At 41.2% G+C, this 22,758-nt stretch overlaps 1 protein-coding gene across 4 annotated transcripts in view; it reads right to left on the bottom strand.

Annotated features, from left to right (window-relative positions):
* Nucleotides 1-22,758, bottom strand: part of NELL1 (neural EGFL like 1) — a 418,230-nt gene that overhangs the window by 88,293 nt on the left and 307,179 nt on the right. For all 4 annotated transcript variants that reach the window (XM_074955193.1, XM_074955195.1, XM_074955192.1 and 1 more), the window contains one exon: nucleotides 9,286-9,381. In XM_074955193.1, coding sequence (XP_074811294.1) covers nucleotides 9,286-9,381 — 96 coding nt within the window. The remainder of the gene's footprint in view (nucleotides 1-9,285; nucleotides 9,382-22,758) is intronic.

The raw sequence follows: 22,758 nt of genomic DNA on the forward strand, positions 1-22,758 counted from the left end.
GAAGCAAAATAGTTTAAAGGAAAAAAGTAGTAGATTTGGAAAATGGAGAAAGAAGCGGCTATATAAGTCATATCATGCAGAGATTCTACTAGTCAGTCCAAAACAAAAAGTCTCTCTATAGCTAAGGAAGCAACCTCAGGTGCACTGGGCATCTGTTCTAGGGAGTCACTGAGTGGAGGGCTTTTCAGAAAAAGTTCTGTCTTGCAGAGCTCCTAAACATAATTAATTTCTGTAGGGCTCTGACCCAAATCATGGAACATTCTTTTTTTTAGTAAAAAGAAAAATGTCCAGTGGCATTTCTTCAGGAAACACAATGATAATTACATCTGGCCAAACAAATCTACTATTATGACTACTATTTTTTTCCCAGCAGTCTTGGCTTCGCAAACCAAACCTGTCCTCATATTTAAAAATCTATTTGGTATTTGAAAAGATTCCACAAATATCACAAGAGAACACATGATAGCGTATGGATTCTTTGCAAAATATATAACCTTGGTACCTGGAATTTGAGATTCAGAATGGGTCATTCATGTCATTGTGGGTAGAATCCACACACAGTGGACACAGACATACTCAATTTGATTGAATCCTCTAGATCAGTTCTGACACTTCACGAATATTTATTGGTTCAAATATGATTGAACTGAACCAAACTCCTACTATTTGTGAAATATTCATGATTTCCCCTTCAGGATCCAACTACCTCTGCTAGTAATCATTGTGATTTAAATTCTGAAGAATCTTAAACATTTTACATGAAGCTCAATGGAATTACTCTGTATTTAAACTATTGTAAATGAGATTAAAATATGCATGGATCACTAGCTCACCACTAAAATGCAACTGTAGCGGTCATTATTGTGCCAGCCACACAACACAACAATTTCAGAAGGGCAAGTGAGTAACTTCTCTGACTGAAACCACTAAGAAAGGTAAAACAGAATTACCCAAGCTGGAATTGGATCCAGGTTCCACTGCATCTTTAATGACCACAAGCATTTAGGGCTTTCGTTTTATGCTTCATTCGAAAGATCGATGAGTATCATTTCCAAAGTGCAAAATACGAGGCTGCTGGCATATAGAAAGTGGCTCGTCAGGACATTCAAATAAGAAAGGAGATCTCACTCTTTCACATAAAAAGCCCATCGTTTGTGTTTGATTCTGAAACGTGTGATCCACTTAGTCCTTTCAGAATGAAATATCTACTAAGTCAGATGTTACGCTGCTTAAATAGTAAAGAATACCAGATATCAGACTGCTCAAGTTGCTAAATTAGATGCTCCTTTTCAAAGGGAGAAATGATTGCTGTACTTAGGGAGCTCTCTATTCCATCAAAGCTTAAGGCTTGGACAGATTTTCATCAGAACATTATAAGAAGTTTCAATTATCTTTGATGCTTACTGCCTTGAGGTAAAGTAATTTTTGTTACATTTAAGCTATATCAAACACAAGGCAACTGGCTAAGATGAAATGAAGACCCCAACTGCTTTTATGCTTATTGGTTGTCCAATATCAAGCGTAGTATCATCTTAAGTATCCGTTATTTCCTCTATCTCTGGATATTATGGGCTTGAGCCAAAGCCCACCGAAATCAATGCAAAGATTCCCACTGAGTTTAAACGGGCTCAATCCGAATCAGATCCTATATCCTACACTTGTGGGGAGATGGATTCATAGGTCTTTTCCATGTCTAATGAACATGACCCTATTGACTCTTTGCATAGCTGGCACTCCACCATACTTGCAATACTGTAGTTATCTAATAAGACTCCACTGGAACTATAGGAGCAGTAGGATGAACCTTATACATACAGCAGCAGAACAGGTGTGTACCACATAGGTTCATGCCAACAAAAATGGTTTCATATTATGCATAAAAAACTTTATCAAGTGTGAAGTGGGTTTGCCTGTTTTTTTATTACCATAATTTCTGATTATATATTTCCTCTACATAAATGCATTGGTGTAATACTGAATATAAAGAATTTGCCTTCTTCCTCTTATTTCACTTATCCCACCATCTGGGATAAATCAGGTCACCATTCAAGCATCCATCTTCTTCATCTATTCAAGGAGGCACTAAAGTCCACCTGCTTACCATCTTCTTTGGTGCAATCTATCAATTGCTGCCTCGCCTCTGAGAAGGGCTATGCCTCCCTGTGACATCCTGCCTGGGGGGAATCCAGACCTTAGAGTCCCTGTGTTACTCCTCTCAGCGTCAGCAAGTGAGTTTTGTCGCTGCTAAGCTCCCTGTCTTGTCTGCTCCCTGACACACCAGCCTTTCATGCAGAACCCAGGCAAAAAGCAGCAATGTTCAAAGAAAGATATGTGACTAGATAAAGGACTGGCTAAACAACAAGCAGAAATTACCATTACCATGTTTGTATTAGTCCACTGAGCCTGATGCATGTGATTTTTTTAACTTAAGTACAATGAATGCACAGATCTTACAGCTTGATTCATCATGGTGCTGGAGATAGTGAGCAATATAACAATGGCCTTTCATGCACTTTGCACACCATTACAAGAAAGCTTCATAGACAAATATTTCTTACTTGTAAAATCCTAATTACATATGCATTTGCTGCAGTTAGATAGTATTTGTCAAGTGCTTTGCAGCACTGTATGTTTCTCTGGTATGTTCAGCAGTGATTGGGCCCCTTAAAATACATTCACCAATATAGTCACCCTTTGAAAAGGAACATCTAATTTAGTAACTTAAGTAGAACATCAGATATCAGACTGCTCAAGACCCACAGTGGAACTGTACAGAGGAACTATGGAGGAAGTAGCCATGCTGGGGAGCCTTGGAATGGGTTGTGGTGGGTTAGGGTGAACAGGATAACTCAGCAGATCCAGTGACTGAGAACCTCTGAGAAGGGAACACATGCAGCGAAGGCCTGTAGCAGGAAGTCAATCCCATGGCTTCTACTCCAACAAAATTTACTGCACACAACCTGATTTCTTGGGCTAGGTGCTGTAAGAACATTTAGAGGAATGAAGGGGTTTGATTTGAGTTAAGAGCTTTTGCTATTTGTTTTTCCAACTGTCTCTTTCTAAACACACTGCTCCTTTGCAAAAATGCTTTTGATATTTTCCATGACTAGAATTTATTGGTCAATAAACTAACTACACCTAGACGTGCCTATGATAAAATTACTGATTTCTGAGCACTAAGGGTAGTGCAGAGAGGGGTTCCACACTGCTATACTTGTTCAACTGGTGTAGCCTATGTTCCTCATGGCATGCTCATGACAGTGTTTGGAAGGGAGCAGCATGGTTCTATCGTTTCCAAACACAGACAACTTCGTTTTGTCTGTGAATGCTAGCAGCCCCTCCGCCATGCTTTCAATCTTCCAGCCACATTATGGCTGCTCCCTGTCTGGGCCTGCCCTCTAAAGGAGTTAGCACATCCAAACTGGGGAGACACAATTTAGCTCTTAAGCGCTAAATGACCAGATTATGCTTGGCCCTTGCACAGCTGTGTAGCTGAGGGAAAGGGGAAGGAGGAGGACACAGGGTGCTTTACAAACCTTGACACATGCCTGCAAAAGAGTCAAAGAGAAGTGCAGCAGCCCCATGCTCTGGGAAATAAAGGGATCAATTCCTTCCTATTTCCTATGTACCTGAGAGCATAACTGGCCAGCAACACAGCAGCTGCATCCCCCCAAAGGAGTGGAGTAATGGGCATGGAAAGGCCGTGCACAAACAAGTCCCAGGATACATCCTGAGAGAGAATGCCTCCAAGTGCTCCATTTGGCATGGTACAACTTAGTGTTAGCCTGAACACATGGCATTCCTAAATGGTACACTCAAGAGAGAGACTAGTAAAACTAGTGAATATGCCATCTTTTGTTTAAAGGTCATGGAGTTTGGGCAACTTTCTTCAAGGTCACTTTTGTGACAGCCCTTCTCAAAGGCTTTTTGAAAGTCCAAATAAATTATACCAACTGATTCTCCTTAGCCAATACTTTGCTGATACAGTCACTGAACTTTAATAAATTAGACAGCCATGATTTTCTCATGCTAGCTAGACCCTTTCACATCATGATCATTTAGGCATTTTCTAAGTTGATTTTTAAATATAATTTCAAATCAGTTGATCCACACTAACGTAAGGTTCACTCGTAATTCTTGGGATCATTCCTAGCACCTTTTTAAAAAGCACAACATTTGCTACTCTCCAATCTTCTAGTACAGTAGCTGAATGTAATGACAGACTGCATTTTTTTTTTTGTTAGGAGCTCAGTTGCCCTTGGATCTTTAACATCCGTCATGGTGAGTTGTTAATCTTTCATTTATCAAAAAGGAGTACTTGTGGCACCTTAGAGACTAACAAATTTATTTGAGCATGAGCTTTCATGGGCTACAGCCCACTTCATCAGATGCACAGAATGGAACGTATAGTAAGAAGATATATATACACACACATACAGAGAACATGAAAAGGTGTAGTAAGAGGCTAATTAGTACTCCTGTTCTTTTTCGGATACAGACTAATACGACTGCTACTCTGAAACCTTTCATTTATCAGTTTGTTTCAGCACCTCCTCTGTTAACCCCTTCCCCCCAATAGTGTTTGATCTTTATTTCCTGAAAAGAGTAGCTCTGCGGTAAGTATCTTCCCAAAATCCTCTGCTGTGGAGACTGATACAAGAAATTGTTTAGCTTTTTTGTTATGCCTTTAATTATTCCTTTATCTTACTGGAGGTCCAGCAGACCCACGGATTTTCTTGCAGCCTTCCTGCTTCCGATATACTTAAAGCATTTCATGTTGGTTTGCTTGTTGTAAAGGTCTTTGCTCTTCAGTGAGAATGAAATATTTAAGGAACCAAATTCACTGCTCCGCTGGCCCATGAAGGCACATACCCACTGATTTAAGAGACTCATTTACCATTTTAAAAAATGTACTTCAGCCTTCCACTGAGATACTGAAAGAGTACACAGTAGGAGCTATTTCTGAAGGATCCACAATCATTTTATTTCATCTGTTTTTCATTAAATGTCAAGTAAAAAGGCATCTGGAGTCGATGCTGGTATACTAGCAAATATGCTTTGTCATGCCAAGACACTATCTAACACAAATTCTGCCATCCTCTCTCACCTAGAGTTCAGTGGGACCACTCAAGGAGTAAGGTACTATTCAACATGAGCAAAGGTCTCAGAATCTGATTTTAAGTGTTTCATACGATGATCACAGATGGATCATCTAGCCTACCCCCTTGATAGCAAACCAAAAAACAAAACAAAACATTAAATTTGATCTCTATTCAAAATAGAGGTACAGTTCAGACACTAATTGCCAAATAGAAAAGGGGGCGGATGATCATGCTTCTAGTACAGCAATATAAGCAATGGGATGTCCAACAAGAAAATTAAACATTAGAAAAAAAATTATCTGACAGTACCTATGTCTGCAGATATCTGCAAGTACACCTGAGCTGCAACATGGAAAGATAGTCCCACAGTTGGGTTGTAACGTTTCCTTAATTCGGATCTAGATTGCAAACGCCACCAGCAATGGTAAATTTTCCTTAACATCATGCTGCATTATACATTTGCCCTTTTGACTTAAACGCCTGTATTCATTTCAATTTTAACCAGTGAATCTGATATCATCACTTCAGTAGGGCAGCCTAAACTGATGAATTATAGACTATTCACATCAAAAAATAAAGCCACCTGCTTTTCAATGGCGATTTTAATTGCCAGTTCATTTTACACTTTTCTCCGTGAGAAAGACAATTTGGGTCAGAGCAAGTTTAGCCAATGAGGAAAGCCCTCTCATCTTACAAACAACATATATGGGATTGCTGTGTTGTTGGACATCTTCAAACGCAGTGTGGCGAACAGAACACAATATAGATAAATGTCATTTTGCTTCAGCTGCGTATCAGTTTACAACGAGCTTCCACAGAAGATTTCACCAGAAACATTTAAGATTTAATTTAAAGTAATGTAGGACTATTGTATTCTCTTTGGACAATATAGCAGTCATGGAGAGCATACCACCACATGTTAAGTATACAGAGGGGGCTATTTTTAGCCTCACACACAGCAGAAAAATACAGGCCTGTTTAGAAGAGACACAAAAATCATGCTGTAAAACACTATGGTGAAAGAGAAGAACTTCTCAATGAAGTAACCCCACTCTCTTTAATTCTCCTTTTACCAAATCTGCTATTTTCACCAAAGCTTCTTAGGAAGGTGGGCACTGGAGGCCTGTTTGTAAAAGTGTCTCAATGCAGCCTTCAATTTTGAGCTTGTAATTTTCCCAGGCACACATGTTTCTGGGTGAAATTATTACTACATAATCCTGATAGAGTCAGTTAGCGAGACATGTAAGTGACTTGAAATGTGTACACATTTGTTTGTGCCTTCAATGTGGGAGGCCACATCTGAAAATCAGACATATCTCTAGTACTACATATATGCAATGATTTCTCAGATGCAGAGCTCCATTTCATTCTGCAATCAGTTTGCATACCAGATTCATAAACTTCACTCATGATTAGATCAGCTTTATGCAACAGATCCCAGTTCCACAACCCAGTGGCACATCCTACATATCTCCACGACAAAGGGCTCCCCTTTCATAGCTCACAGTTGTGTAGATTGTATCTGCAAAATGGTAGCCACTCTCCTGTGTGCATCCGATGAAGTGAGCTGTAGCTCACGAAAGCTTATGCTCAAATAAATTTGTTAGTCTCTAAGGTGCCACAAGTACTCCTTTTCTTCTCCTGAAATATATCCCTAAATGTTCAGAAGAGGGTAATAACCATGTTTTCACTACACAATGGAAGTATTGCCACTATCACTCTTTCGCCACTTGATCGCTTTACTCTTAAGGTGATAGCCTATGAAATTATAGATCTGCCTCCTGCTTGTCCTGAACCTACCCGCATTTCGTTCATCCATTCATTCTCTCATCTACTTATTTTCTTTTCAAGAGATAGTTAAGACTTTTCTTATATTGTTATTTGACGTGAGAAGAACATATAAGTGATGAAAAGTATAGGTTCCATCAGTGCTGGACACAGACCTCTCCAGCAGTAAAATCTAAGAGTTCAAGACTATAGCCCTTAATCAAAATTTTTCACTGAAGCCCCTAGAACCCCTACAGGAAGGAAACTCTAAGACTCATTGGTGAAACAAAGGGACGGAGAGTAGAGGAGCCCAGGGCATACCTACACTATTTCTGGGAGTGAGCCTCGCAGCACAGGTCCACAGACTTGTGTTAGCAAGGCTTGTGCTAACACTAAAAATGGCTGTGTAGACATTGCTCTGACACTGGGGCTTGTGTTGGGGTTTGGGCTCTCAAGCACGCTCCCCACTCCACCCCGGCTTCAGAGCCTGAGCTCCAGCCCAAAATAAATACCTACATAGCTATTTTTAGTGCACTAGTGTGAAGCACAAGTTTGTGGACCCAGGCTGGGAGGTTTGCCCAGAGATGCAGTGTAGACATGCCCCAAGGGGCTAACTGAGAGTCATTGACTCCATGTGAACCTTAAGCAAGTCATCTGATCTTTTTGTATTTCCATCAACACAGGTACCAAACAAGTATGTCAACAAATGTTAACTTTATAACTGAAACACACAGAAAATAAAATCTAAAGTCTATTGTCTGGGTAGCCTGAGCAAACAGGTTTACAACTTCCTCTGGCATCCCTTTCTTATTAGTAACAGGCAAAATGAACCAGGGTCTCTGCTGAATGCACAGAAAAAAGGGCCCAGGGGAGAGTGTTGTCGGAAAGCCAATAACAACTCTGGCCCAAGGTGCAGAACAGAGCAGCTGGGAATGCTCTAACCTGGGCCAGCTGACAACAGCCCCCAAGAGACCATCTGCCAGCTGAGCACAGCTGACTACACCCACATTTATTCCTTGAGTCATGAGCTGTGGAAGAGTGGTTATCTACGCTACCTCTAAACCCACAGGGAATTGAAGAAATCCCGAGGTTGGGGGATGATGCCAGTCTCTGCTCCCTATGTGCCATCTGAGCAGCCCAAAGAGAACAGAATGGGGCATAGAATCTGTCCCAAATGATCTCTTACACATTTTAAAGCATTTACTTATCTAAATCGATGTACGCATCTTATCAGTCTCTAGATGATTGCTTCTTTCTACATCTCTTTTCCCTTATAATAAACATCTATTTAGCGAGAGAGGTTCATGTACAATCATCTTTATTCTGCAGATATGTTCTTTAGTTTCCATAATAAACATTTGGGACCAGATTGTGCAAATTACACTAAACCACACTGGGAAGGGTAGTGAGGAATCATACAGCCCCTGCGGGTTCTGCTGGGATTTTTCCCCCAGCATGCTCATTCCCTCAGCAGGATGCAAATTTGGACAGTTCTGGCTAGCACAACAGAGGCACAGCCATACTTTCTTCTCGCCCCACCCTCACACTTGGCTTGGTTTGCACCCCTAAAGCCAGTAGGAAGGAACAATACCTGCAACCTCTTTAGTGCAGAGACTGCAATTGTTGGTAGCCTTTGAATGGGATGTAAAAGGAGGGGTGGAAGGCCTGTTCTGCCTTCCCTCAGCCAGAGACTGGCACAAGGGCCTGGGACAATCTAGCCCTTTCTTGGCATTTCGAGTTAGTCAATATCTGCACAGACATCAGATGCATCATATGCTTCCAAATCTGTCTCTCCCTGAGATGAATTTTTGAGAGGAATGATGATGATAGTGAAGTGCAGTAAATATTACAATATGTAAATACCAAATAGCCTGGAAAGAAAAAGACTTGGGATGGCGCTGAAGGGTGTCTGACCAGCATCACTTAGATACATTTGTACATTTTCAATTCTGTGAGTGATGATGATCTCAGTAACTTCATGTTTGAATCAAATACCAAGAGTGCAACAGGTAAATTGCCAGTGGGATTATTTAATGACAATTTAAGCAAGCAAGCAAACAAACATTCCAATTTTAGATCTAATTTCTGCAACAGATTGAGAGAAAATCAGAAGGTCACCTTCAGATGACACCAGACATGACAGGTGTGGCAATTCTGGTTCATCTGGCTTTATCTCTAATAAGCACTAAGGAATTCCACTGTAAACAGTGGCAGGCACTGCCTTGATCTTTTTATATTACCAATGTTAAATGAAACAGTGTGTTCCAGGTAGGGAAAGTCAATTACCAAATAATCAAAATGTACACACTCACTGGAGAAAGAACAACATCCAGAATCTAAAACAATGGGAAGCAACAGTTGCCCATGTAAGTAATCTTTTTCTTATTACAAAAGAATGGTTCCAAGAGAGTTTTACCTTTCTCACAATGACTCCCTGTGAATCCAGAAGGGCAGGCACACTTGTTAGGGGTCACACACGTCCCACCGTATCTGCATCCCTCTTCACAGAATGCTGAAAGAGAAAAGCAGGCTACTGTAAAACACAATTTCTACATTTATTATACATTTGTGAGGTGCCAAAGAAAGTCTGCCAAATACTGTATAACAGAAAACAGAATTCAAAATGTTAAAATCCAACCCATCTGCAAACAAAAGGAGAAAGGAATCCAGGTAGCTGGTATGGAAGGCTACCTAACTGCCCTCATGGCAAACCACCCTTCCACTAAAAGATTAATATCCACCTGGTGCAAATGATAGAGGGGAAAAAATAGAGTATAACAATATTTTAATGGGCTGATCTTAGCTCAAGTGAACTCAGTAGGAGTTTTGCAATTGTGGTGCCCTTGGTGGTGGACACATGGTATTGGCTCCTCCTCCTTGCTTCCAGCTTATAAATTTCATTGAAAGCCTATAAAATACAGCACTCTCCTGAACTTGTTTTTCTGTTTAAGCAGTTGACATAAAGAAGTTATGTAATCACAAAAGGGAGGCTAAGTGGGCCCCACAGTCGAAAACAGGAAGGGAGATGGACCATGAGATAACTTCTCTACTGAGATATGGTTCACACTATGAAAAAGCTTGAGAACTCCTGCCCTAAACTTAACTGTCCAGTAATTATGATTAAGAAAACCAATGTATCAGGCCCATTCTTATAAATAGTGCTTCTGGTTCTTCTTTTCTACCACTGTAAATAAGGAATAATTCTACCAAACTGAATGCCGTTACACCAAGAGAACAGAATCAGGCCTTCTGTTCTAACACTATTCTTACTTTTTTCAATGAGAGGTCAAAATGAGCCTGCTCCTGCTCCCGCAGAAAGCTTTGGCAAGGACTTCACTGAGAGCAAGAATGGTCCCAGTGCGAAGCACATTCTTAAGAGCATATTTCCTGCCCCTTCTTCAACACACTTGCAGTTCTTGAGGCACTCAGTGGCCTAAGCCCCACTAGCGAGTGGAAGCTAAAATTAATATTTAAACAGAACTCAGCATCTGTGTTAATAACAGAACCACAAAGTGCATCAGCAAGCTAAAATCACAGATGGAGTGTTGGCAACGAGATGTTACAAACAGTAGGAAAAGACTTAAAGTGTTACATAACAGATGAGGTGTTTTAGATTTTTTTTTGCGGGGGAGGGGGCAAAGTACTGACAAGAATAACAAGATGAATAAAATACCAAACATTAGGAAAATGTATCTTGTAATTTGTAACTGCTAAAGGTGAGAGAAGAAAATCATATCTCCTTTGCTATGATCTGTCACTCTCTCAATATACCTTTTAGCACTGCATTCTGTTTTGGTGACGATGTATGGGAAGGGGAATCCTAAAATATTGTATAAAAATGGTAATGGTAATGGAAGAACGCAAGGAATTCTAAGAATGGGGGAACCACTTGCCCAATAATATCTGCTATTTCCTGCTGCACATATTCCATGTATTAGTCATTTGGAAGTTTATCTACTCTAGTTTCATCTCAATCTTAATCTTTATTGCTTGAAAGTGATAGCTAAGTGGGGACCTTACAGATGTAACATTAAAATTCTATGTGGCATGAAGATAATTAGTATTTGCAGCAAAGCGGTTACAAAAAGCAAGTGTCATACAGAAAAGAAAAAAAACAGACTGTTTGTCAATCAGTTTCACCATCTAAAAGTAAACAGTCTATCAACAGCATATACTATACTATTTCACTAAAGTGACAGATCATTCAAATAAATAGAAGAGACACGAGGAGGAGGAGAAGAGACAGAGGTTTATTGCTCATAACTTGCAATACACATAAATAAGACTTATTAGAGCCAATGGGATATACACATATGTAGGGAAGGTAGACTACAACCTCAATTAGGAAGGATTGTCTCTTGTGTTTCCTTACTGCTACAATTGATTCTGTGAATATGACATGTTTGTTTCTTAGAATGAAGCTTATTTCTAGATCTATACAGAAACTGGTTAACTTTCTTTCTATTCTTCAAGGTAACCAAAGAATGCTCCTCCTGGAAGTGGTTTATGAACAGGGTTGCCATTTTTGAGGCGTTGGCCACTGGGAAAAGACCCAGGCCTCACAGTACTGAGGAGCTTACAGCAAAATGTGATGACATTGCTGTGACACAGAGGCCCACTGGTACTAGCCGGCAAAGAATTCACTGCTCTGTAACTGTCCTATCAGGCCTGACAAACTCACTGCATCTAGCACACTGCTTTCATAATAGTTATCTATTAAGAATGTCATGTGAGATCTTAAATGAAAGCCAGAATCACACAGATCCTCATCATCATTGTGTAATGTCTGCATTGATTATACTGAAGACGTATATATGTACTAAACATATGTTCTAAAATCTAAATCAAGGCAGGGTTGACAAACAGATTTTGAGTCAGAGAAAGGAAGTTGGTTCACTTGTCTTGCTATCCGTTATATAAATTAAGCACTGCAAGCCAATACAATGTAAGCCAAATCTGCATATGGAGTAAGCAAGAGGATAGAAAAATAATGGAGACGAAACTACAGTGGGTTGTCCTGTCTCTGGGAGAAAAAATGAACTTTGAAGAATATAAATAGAATGCAAGGAAACATTTTGTTCTTTCATAGATTCATAGATATTTAGGTCAGAAGGGACCATTATGATCATCTAGTTTGACCTCCTGCACAACGCAGGCCACAGAATTTCACCCACCACTCCTGCAAAAAACCTCACACCTATATCTGTGCTATTGAAGTCCTCAAATTGTAGTTTAAAGACTTCAAGGAGCAGAGAATCCTCCAGCAAGTGACCCGTGCCCCATGCTACAGAGGAAGGCGAAAAACCTCCAGGGCCTCTTCCAATCTGCCCCAAGGAAAATTCCTTCCCAACCCCAAATATGGCCATCAGCTAAACCCTGAGCATATGGGCAAGATTCATCAGCCAGATACTACAGAAAATTCTTTCCTGGGTAACTCGGATCCCACCCCATCTAATATCCCATCACAGGCCATTGGGCCTATTTACCATGAATATTTAATTACCAAAACCATGTTATCCCATCATACCATCTCCTCCATAAACTTATCGAGTTTCATCTTAAAGCCAGATAGATCTTTTGCCCCCACTGCTTCCCTTGGAAGGCTATTCCAAAACTTCACTCCTCTGATGGTTAGAAACCTTCGTCTAATTTCTAGTCTAAATTTCCTGGTGGCCAGTTTATATCCATTTGTTCTTGTGTCCACATTGGTACTGAGCTTAAATAATTCCTCTCCCTCTCCAGTATTTATCCCTCTGATATATTTAATGAGAGCAATCATATCTCCCCTCAACCTTCTTTTAGTTAGGCTAAACAAGCCAAGCTCCTTGAGTCTCCTTTCATAAGACAAGTTTTCTATTCCTCGGATCATCCTAGTAACCCTTCTCTGTACCTGTTCCAGTTTGAATTCATCCTTCTTAAACATGGGAGACCAGAACTGCACACAGTATTCCAGGTGAGGTCTCACCAGTGCCTTGTATAACGGTATTAAAACCTCCTTATCGCTACTGGAGATACCTCTCCTGATGCATCCCAAGACCGCATTAGCTTTTTTCACGGCCATATCACATTGGCAGCTCATAGTCATCCTACGGTCAACCAATACTCCAAGGTCCTTTTCCTCCTCCGTTACTTCTAATTGATGCGTCCCCAGCTTATAACTAAAATTCTTGTTATTAATCCCTAAATGCATGACCTTACACATCTCACTATTAAATTTCATCCTATTACTATTACTCCAGTTTACAAGGTCATCCGGATCCTCCTGTAGGATATCCCTATCCTTCTCTAAATTGGCAATACCTCCCAGCTTTGTATCATCCGCAAACTTTATTAGCACACTCCCACTTTTTGTGCTGAGGTCAGTAATAAAAAGATTAAATAAGATTGGTCCCAAAACCGATACTTGAGGAACTCCACCGGTAACCTCCCTCCAGCCTGACAGTTCACCTTTCAGTCGGACCCGTTGTAGTCTCCCCTTTAACCAATTCCTTATCCACCTTTCAATTTTCCTATTGATCCCCATCTTATCCAATTTAACTAATAATTCCCCATGTGGCACCGTATCAAATGCCTTACTAAAATCTAGGTAAATTAGATCCACTGCGTTTCCTTTGTCTAAAAAAATCTGTTACTTTCTCAAAGAAGGAGATCAGCTTGGTTTGGAATGATCTACCTTTTGTAAAACCATGTTGTATTTTGAGCCATTTACCATTGACTTCAATGTCCTTAACTACCTTCTCCTTCAAAATTTTTTCCAAGACCTTGCATACTACAGATGTCAAACTAACAGGCCTATAATTACCCAGATCACGTTTTTCCCTTTCTTAAAAACAGGAACTATGTTAGCAATTCTCCAATCATACGGTACAACCCCTGAGTTTACAGATTCATTAAAAATTCTTGCTAATGGGCTTGCAATTTCGGGTGCCAATTCCTTTAATATTCTCGGATGAAGATTATCTGGGCCCCCCGATTTAGTCCCATTAAGCTGTTTGAGTTTCGCTTCTACCTCAAATTTGGTAATGTCTACCTCCATATCCTCATTCCCATTTGTCATGCTACCATTATCCCTAAGATCCTCTTTAGTCTTATTAAAGACTGAGGCAAAGCATTTGTTTAGATATTGGGCCATGCCTAGATTATCCTTGACCTCCACTCCATCCTCAGTGTTTAGCGGTCCCACTTCTTCTTTGTTTTCTTCTTATTTATATGACTACAGAACCTTTCACTATTGGTTTTAATTCCCTTTGCAAGGTCCAACTCTACTTGACTTTTAGCCTGTCTCACTTTATCCCTACATGTTCTGACCTCAATAAGGTAGCTTTCCTTGCTGATCCCTCCCTTCTTCCACTCCCTGTATGCTTTCTCTTAATCACCTCTCTGAGATGCTTGCTCATCTAGCTTGGTTTACAACTCCTGCCTATAAATTTTTTCCCCTTTCTTGGGATGCAGGCTTCCCATAGCTTCTGCAGCTTTGATTTAAAATAATCCCAGGCCTCCTCTACCTTTAGATCCACAAATTCTTCAGTCCAATCCACTTCCCTAACTAATTTTCTTAATTTTTGAAAGTCAGCCCTTTTGAAATCAAAAACCCTAGTTGCCGATTTATTTTTGTTAATGCTTCCGTTCAGTTTTAACTGAATTAGCTCATGATCACTTGAGCCAAGACTATCCCCTACAACCATTTCTTCTATGAGGTCCTCACTACTCACCAAAACCAAATCTAAAATGGCATCCCCTCTAGTCGGTTCAGCAACTACTTGCTGAAGGAATCCATCAGCTATCGCATTTAGGAAAATCTGCGCCCTATTATTATTACTAGCACTCGTCCTCCAGTCTATATCTGGGAAGTTAAAGTCTCCCATGATCACACAGTTTCCATTAGTATTTACTTTATTAAAAACATTAAAAAGGGCTCTATCCATATCCAAATTAGATCCCGGCGGTCTATAGCACATCCCAAGCACTATCCCAGGGGAGGCTCTAATAGGTTTCTTCCCCAATGTAATTTTTGCCCAGACGGACTCAGTCATATCTATTTCATTGCTTCTTATTTGTTTACATTCTACCTCACCATTGATATACAATGCTACTCCACCACCTTTACCTTTATTTCGGTCTTTCCTAAACAGCACATACTCCTCAATATCTGTAGTCCAGTCACGACTACTATTCCACCATGTTTCTGTTATCCCTGTAATATCTGGTTTCACTTCCTGTACCAGTAGCTCTAATTTCTCCATTTTGTTACCTAGGCTCCTCGCGTTAGTGTACAAACATCTTAATTTTTGCTGTTTGGCCTCACTCACATTCTGTACCCTATTAGGCACAGTCATTTTACTACCAGTATAACCTATTAGACTGGTATCTACACTGCCCTTCCTCCTACCCATGGCTGTATCCTTTCTTACTTCGTTTTCTTTCCTCTCAATGCTAAAATCCGGCATGGAGATTACCTGGACATCTCCCAACCATCTCCCCCTAATTCCTAGTTTAAAGCTCTCTTAATCAGTTGTGCCAGCCTCCATCCTAGAAGTCTATTTCCTTCCCTACTCAGATGAAGTCCATCCCGAAAGAACTGTCCTCTGTCCATGAATGCCTCCCAGTGGCCATACATCCCAAAGCCCTCCTTATAGCACCACTGCCTAAGCCATCTGTTGATAGTCATAATCTTGTCACACCTTTGTTGCCCTTCTCTAGGAACAGGCAGAATCCCACTAAAGATCACCTGAGCCTCGATTTCCTTAAGCGTCTTCCCCAACCTAGCATAGTCTCCCTTAATACTTTCCAGCGAGAATCTAGCCGTATCATTTGTTCCCACATGAAGGATAATTAGGGGATTCTTTCCTGCTCCTTTTAGAATCCTTTTCAACCTCAGGTCTACATCCCGTATCTTAGCACCTGGAAGACAGCACACCCTCCTATTCTCTGGATCAGCTCTGGTTACAGGCCTATCTGTTCTTCTCAGTAAAGAGTCCCCAATCACATAGACCTGCCTTTTCCTAGTGACGGTGCTATTCTCCAGTCTATCCCCTGTTCCCTCTGGCTGCAAGTTCTTTCTATTCCTATTCTCCCTTGTAATCCTCTTTAACCCATCCTGTATCCTCCTGGGGCTCATATTTGGTATAATCTCCATTAACTCTTCCCCTTTTCCTATAAGACTAGCCGCTCTTCTCTTCTTCCTTGCCCTTCCACCTTCAGTGACTACCTGCTGAACCCCTTCTTCATTTTCCAACTCTGCAAACCTATTCCTGAGCTCTATTTCTCCTTCACTAGCCCGTCTTTTCCTCTGCCTGGTTCTTTTAGTCACATGCTTCCACTGACCACTTTCCTCACCCAGTCTCCCCTCAGAATTCCCCAGCCCTGATTCCATCTGCAAGTCTGAGCTTTTCCCTTCAGATACCTCATGTCTTTGCTCCATAATCTGCTCAAACCCCTTCCTAAACTCTACCAGACTTTCCACCTGCATCTCCAAACCTCGGATCTTTTCCTCCATCAGCTCTATCAGATGGCATTTCATACAGACAAAACTCTTACCAGGTGCCCCCTCCAGGATCATGTACATACCACAGCTTCCACATCCAGTCATCCTCATTGTGTCTTCCGCTACATGGGTCACTCCCACTGCTGCCTCTGTATCTGTCATAGCCTTGCCACCTAAATCCTGTTAATCTGGGAAAAACAAACCAGACCCAAAACACCACCCACAAAACAAAAAAAAACCACAAACAAGCACCACAAGACAAACTCCCCTTACATTCCCTGAAAAAAATGTCTTGAAAAAGGTGGGGGTGTTCATGAACGCTTGGATCCTGAATTGACTGAAAACCTGTTAGCTCTCTAAAAGAATGAATCCTTCAAGGGAAATCTACTCTATTAAATAGGAAAGATAACCTTTGATAAGTGTAGATCCACGTTTGTATTTTATTTTATATATAACCATTTCTGTTTCCATTATTTACTCTCTCTTAAACTTTGCCTTTGATAATAATCTTATTTTGTTCAGTGTTGGTGTGGCTGCATTGAGCCCAAGGTATGAGAGAGACAAGGTAGGTGAGGTGATATACTTTATTGGACTAACTTCTGTTGGTGAAAGATACAAGAACTACACACAGATCAAAAGTTGATCTGAAGAAGAGCTCCATGTAGCTTGAAAGTTTGTGTCTTTCACCAACACAAGTTGGCCTAATAAAAGATATTACCTCATCCACTTGTCTCTATAATAAACGTATGACTATTTTTACTATACATGTATTTCAGTGCTGTGTTGTTATATTGGAGCTGAACGTCAGTTGAAACAAACAAGCTCTTGTATGCACTGTTCCTTTTGGGGACAGCTTACCTGCTAATTTCTGTGAGTGTCCAGTGGTTAAAGGCTGGACACTGCAGGGAACACTCTGAGGACTTGGGGGTTGGTGTGTGCCTATTACCAGTTTGCCCAGAGAGGGTGGATTCTGCAGATACCAGAAAGGCAGTGCTTGTGTGGCCAGAGACTGTTAGTTTGAGGGAGTTGGAACTACTACAGGCACAGACAAGACCGCTTCATGCTAAGAACAAGTAGTGGCTAGGTAGGTACGCATAGGGAGCATCACAACTGAATCAGCAGTTTGCAATTTGTCACATCACCACGATGCTACATCACTGATGAGCTGCAATGTCATCACACAGTGATAATGTCAATATAGTGATGCTTTGAGTGATACGTTATTAACGATCCTGTGGTGAGGAAGGAAGGCACCACAAACCCCAATGCATGGACACCGGCTTGTCACATGGGTGATCGAGGGTGGGATATTAAGGCAGAGGAAAAGAGGCTTCAGCAACAGCTATCTGGGGTGTATCCTTGCCCCTCCCTGCTCGCCAAAAAGATCTCTAGAAATTCAGACCCACTGTTCTGACTAGCTTGTTTTTATTTATCTCCTTTGTTTATGGCTCAGTAAGGAAAGGCACAAACTCTGCTAGTAGTAAGATCATTAATGATCTTCCAGATCTGGTGATTCTGCCAACTGGCTACATACCCTTTAATCCGGGTTTGCAAGGAATGGAATCATCCTGTTAACTCCCCCCAAAAAATAGTGGCTATGAAAGCAGAGATGTTTGTTTGAAGGTTACTTTCTCTAACTGCTAGGAAAAGAGTCTGCAGCGTTATAGATAGAGTTGGTAGCACCACCTAAATTTAAGGTAAGTCAACACCTCTTGTTATAAGACCCTGATTTCAGCTGCTTTGCCAAACTTTAACCATTTGGGCTGAAATAACCAATGCCAGGTCTCTGCTCAAGGCTGAATTATTCTGGAATGTTTCCACTAAAGTTGTTCAGTCCTTCCTAGAACAAGATTTGAGAAAAAAATACATTGTTTCACCCTTAGTAAAAAGTTTGTACAACTATTTCATTGAGAAGATTTAATAACTCTGTGCTTTGAAGCAGGGGCTTGACATTTGGCAGAAGAGTGGCCCTAATGTCAGGAATCTGAGTTTTTCTGTCCCCGTGAAAATTTGCCCAAATACATTAAGGCCTCTGAAAAATCTCAGTTTACAGACGCCCAGGAGAGGCTTGTTAGAGTTTGGCATCTAAATTCACCAAAAATCCATCTGTATTGGGCATGCTCCATCCTGGGACTGCAGGGGCGGAACAGGACTTTGCCTGTAACTGCATTGGGCACAGGCACTGAGAGCAAGGGGACTGTCTCCTTTGTCCTTTCGATGCTCCCCCACCAAAAAGCTGCAGCATAGTTAGCAACTGACTGGTGTACCTACTTCAGGAACTGGAGTGAGGCTTCTGACATTCATATGTTATTCATTAGAAGCAAAACAGGAGCATGTTGACCATTGTATGAAAGGGAAATTCTGCCTTGATCATTATCCAAGTTGAATACAGAGTTCCAAAATTCTCTCTCTCTCTCACCAAGGACAACAAAAAGGAACCGTGGTGACTTCTCTGGAATGAACCACTTCCTGAGCCCTACAGCCAGTGGGAAGGTTGCAGAAATGCAGAGCTTTGGATCTCAAAGTATCTCACCTGATTCCCTCAACCCCAACATCAAAAAATGAGGGCTTACCTGAAAGGAATTTGGCAGCTCTTCTACTTCTATTTCCCAAGTGTAATGGAATGCTAAACTGTACTATACTATTCAGACACTAGGTGGCACTGGGTGCAAAATACCTTATTTAAAGGAACCTCAGCCATACCTGCCAGATCATTAAAGGATCTTATGATGAACACATCTGGTGTGTATAAGCAAACTCTGTATCCAGTCCATATTTGGTACAGGAGCATGATATGGTGTCAGAAGTGGGGAAGTAGGTGAGATTCTTTGTTGCTTTGTTCATTCTGTTCTTAGTTTACTCCTGACACCATGTCATTCTCCAGATGTGACATTAACATGTGTGACGGGGTCAGGCCAGATGGATACAGGAGAGTTGTGGAAGGCAGGTATATTAGCCCCAGGATAAGCAGATCCCTGCTCCCCTGGTAACTGAACAGGGGCTACTCCAGGTTAATTAGGACACCTCAGGCCAATCAAGGGGCCTGCCAGAACCTGTTAAGAGCCTCCCCTCCAGCCAGATAGGGACAAGTGAAAGGAGCTGTGGGAGCGAGGCATGCTACTGGAGAGTTGGGTGGTGTAGACACTGATAAGCACTAGGAGGGAAACCCCACAGGTACAGAGGCAAAGGGCAGGGAAAACCCTGCCCAACGGGGCGAACAGCCCTTCCAGGCCCAGAGGTCTGAGGGAAGAGACCCCGCCAGAAGGGAGAGACTGAACTGAGTGTCTGGTCTGTTGCCCCTAGGCCTGGAGGGGCTACCGGAGACAAAGAGGGTCCCCTCCCCCTATCAAGGAGCCCGGGAGGAACTCTGCTCAGGCAAGGGGTAGACATTAACCCTGGGGGCATGGGGAAATTCTGAGGGAGAGTGGAATACCCTGGCCTGATGCTAAGCAGAAGCACGGAAGCCACTGAGGCAGAGAAGGAGCTCTATCACACAGCTTACTCTTCAGTGCCCCAGAGAACTTGAGCTTTGACAAACCTTCAGAATGGAGAGACTGGAAACAAGATTTTGCATTGCTACAAAGCTGCCCAAAGAAACTAGAGATATCTTTAACTTATGCTGTGGGGAAGCAAGGAGAGCATACCTTTAAATTCCTTGACTTTATTGAAGACAGTCACAAGGATGACTATGAAAGAGGTCTGGCTATGTCTGATGCATACTTTATACCCCAGGGAAGTGTGGTTTATGAAGAGCATGTTTTCACCAGAGAATTCAAGAACCAGGAGAAAATGCTGAATGTTTTATAAGAGCTCTGCTTACAGTGGCTGAAAACTGTGATTCCGGGAATGCAAAACATGCAAATATCAAAGATAGGCTGGTTATTGGGTTAGCAGACAAAAACATTTCACAGCAGCTACAATTGAAGAGATTTAACCATAGCCATAACTATTCAGATAGCAAAAGTCCGAATTAGTGAAATAAAACAAAAGGCAGGAGCAGCTTGTAAAAACCTGAAACTACCTTAGAAGCTATAGAACAGACAGTTAAGTGTAAAAAGTCATTATCATAAAAACCCCTGACACAAAGAGAGAGAACTCCCAGGTTAAGAGGGACAAATTCCAGCCTACACGCAAAAGGCATAAAAAAAAAAATCAGAGCCCAAGAGATGACGCACATCCAGCCAAAGGCACATGATGTAATACATACATGAAATATGGACATTTTGCAGCTGTTTGCAGTCACAGAGTTGACTCATGTTACATACAATCAAGAGCCATTGTTTCTGGGATCTATCTCTTGGAGTGAAACTGAATATTCATGGCAAGACTAGGACTCTAATATTGACTTAGAAGCTGACTTAATAATCATCTTAGAAGAGACTTACAATCATCTTCAACCCTTCCCAAAGCTGAAGTCACCTGACACAGCTCTGACTAGCCCTGGGAACAACATGGGCCAGTTCACCACAGAAACAACTTAAAAGACAAAAGCTATATATTCAGAGTCTATGTGGTCAAATGACCTGTCAAGGTTCCTTCCCCACTCTGAACTCTAGGGTACAGATGTGGGGACCTGCATGAAACCCCCACTAAGCTTATTTTTACCAGCTTAGGTTAAAACTTCCCCAAGGAACAAACTATTTTACCTTTTGTCCCTGGACTTTTTTGCTGCCACCACCAAGCGTCTAACAAATATAACAGGGGAAGAGCCCACTTGGAAACGTCTTCCCCCCCAAAATAAAAATCCTCACCAATTTGCATAGGTGAACACAGCCCCAAACCTTTGGATCTTAAGAACAATGAAAAAGTAATCAGGTTCTTAAAAGAATTTTAAATTAAAGTAAAAGAATCACCTCTGTGAAATCAGGATAGTAAATACCTTACAGGGTAATCAGATTCAAAACATAGAAAATCCCTCTAGGCAAAACCTTAAGTTACAAAAAGACCCCAAAACAGGAATATACAGCACAACTTATTTTATCAGTCATTTAAACAAAACAGAATCTAACGCATATCTAACTAGATTGCTTATTAACTTTTTACAGGAGTTCTGACCTGCATTCCTGCTCTGGTCCCGGCAAAAACACCACAGACAGAGAGAACCCTTTGTTCCCCCCCCTCCTCCAGCTTTGAAAATATCTTGTCTCCTCATTGGTCATTTTGGTCAGGTGCCGGCGAGGTTGTCTTAGCTTCTTAACCCTTTACAGGTGAAAGGGTTTCTCCTCTGACCAGGAGGGATTTAAAGGTGTTTATCCTTCCCTTTATATTTATGACATGATCACAGACCAAAAGCCTTCTCAGCCGCAGCATGGCAGCCATGATGGGCCTAGCGAGCAAGGTGGAAGATCTCAATGAAATATTTGGTGATACTGGACTTTTGAAAGGTGATCCAGTACACCTTAAGAGACAATGCTGAACCATAGAGTGTACATACACATCACTGAATTCCTATTCCATTGTTTCATAAAGTAGAAACTGAGCTAAAGAGAATGGAGCAGGTTGGATAATCGAGAAAATCTTTGAGCCAACAACATAGTATGCCCCAATGTACCACTTATAATGAAAAGTGGAAAAATATTAATGTGCATCTCTCTCAAAAGACTTAATGAAACATCATTCGTTAGTGAAAAAAATATATCCTCCCAACACTGGACAACTTGCTCCCCAAAGTGAAAGGAGTGACAGTATTCTCCAAGCTGGATGCCTCGAGTGGATTCTAGCACTTTCTCTGGCTCAAGGAATTTAGCAAACTGACTACATTTATCACACTCTTTTGGAGATTTTGCTTTTGAAGGTTACCTTTTGGGAGTACCAGTTCACCTGAAATTTTCCAAAGAAAGGTAGCAGAATTTTTATTAACACAAATGGAGTTGTAGTATTAATGGATGATCTTCTGATATATGGATCTTTGATGGACGAACACAACAAAACCCTCCATGAAGTCCAAAGCCTAAACAATCAATCTGGACTGAAGTTAAACAAGGAAAAGTGCATTTTATACCTACCCCCAAATCGAGATTTTAAGACAGACAAAGATGGATTCAATCCTAGCCCTGAGAAAGTAGGAACAATTTGAGAATTGAATGCACTGATTAATGTACCAGTACTGAGACACATAATTGGGATGGTATACCTTGGTCGATACCTGTAAGACCTTTCTACAGTGCCAAAACCACTGAATGAACTGTTAAAGTCCAACACATCTTAGCTATGAGGGCCAAATCAAGAAATCACCTTCAAAAAGGTAAAAAATTATCTTAACAGCTCCAGTTCTCATTGATGTCACAATAATCAGTGGAAATTCAAGCAGCAATAGCCTAGGTGGTGTATTGTTGCAACTGAGTAGCTCTGAGTGGAAGACAGCTGTATTTTGATCTTGCATAGAAGCAGACAAACAATATGAAC

This window comes from Natator depressus, chromosome 6, assembly GCF_965152275.1.
Source record: "Natator depressus isolate rNatDep1 chromosome 6, rNatDep2.hap1, whole genome shotgun sequence".
Taxonomy (NCBI): domain Eukaryota; kingdom Metazoa; phylum Chordata; order Testudines; family Cheloniidae; genus Natator; species Natator depressus.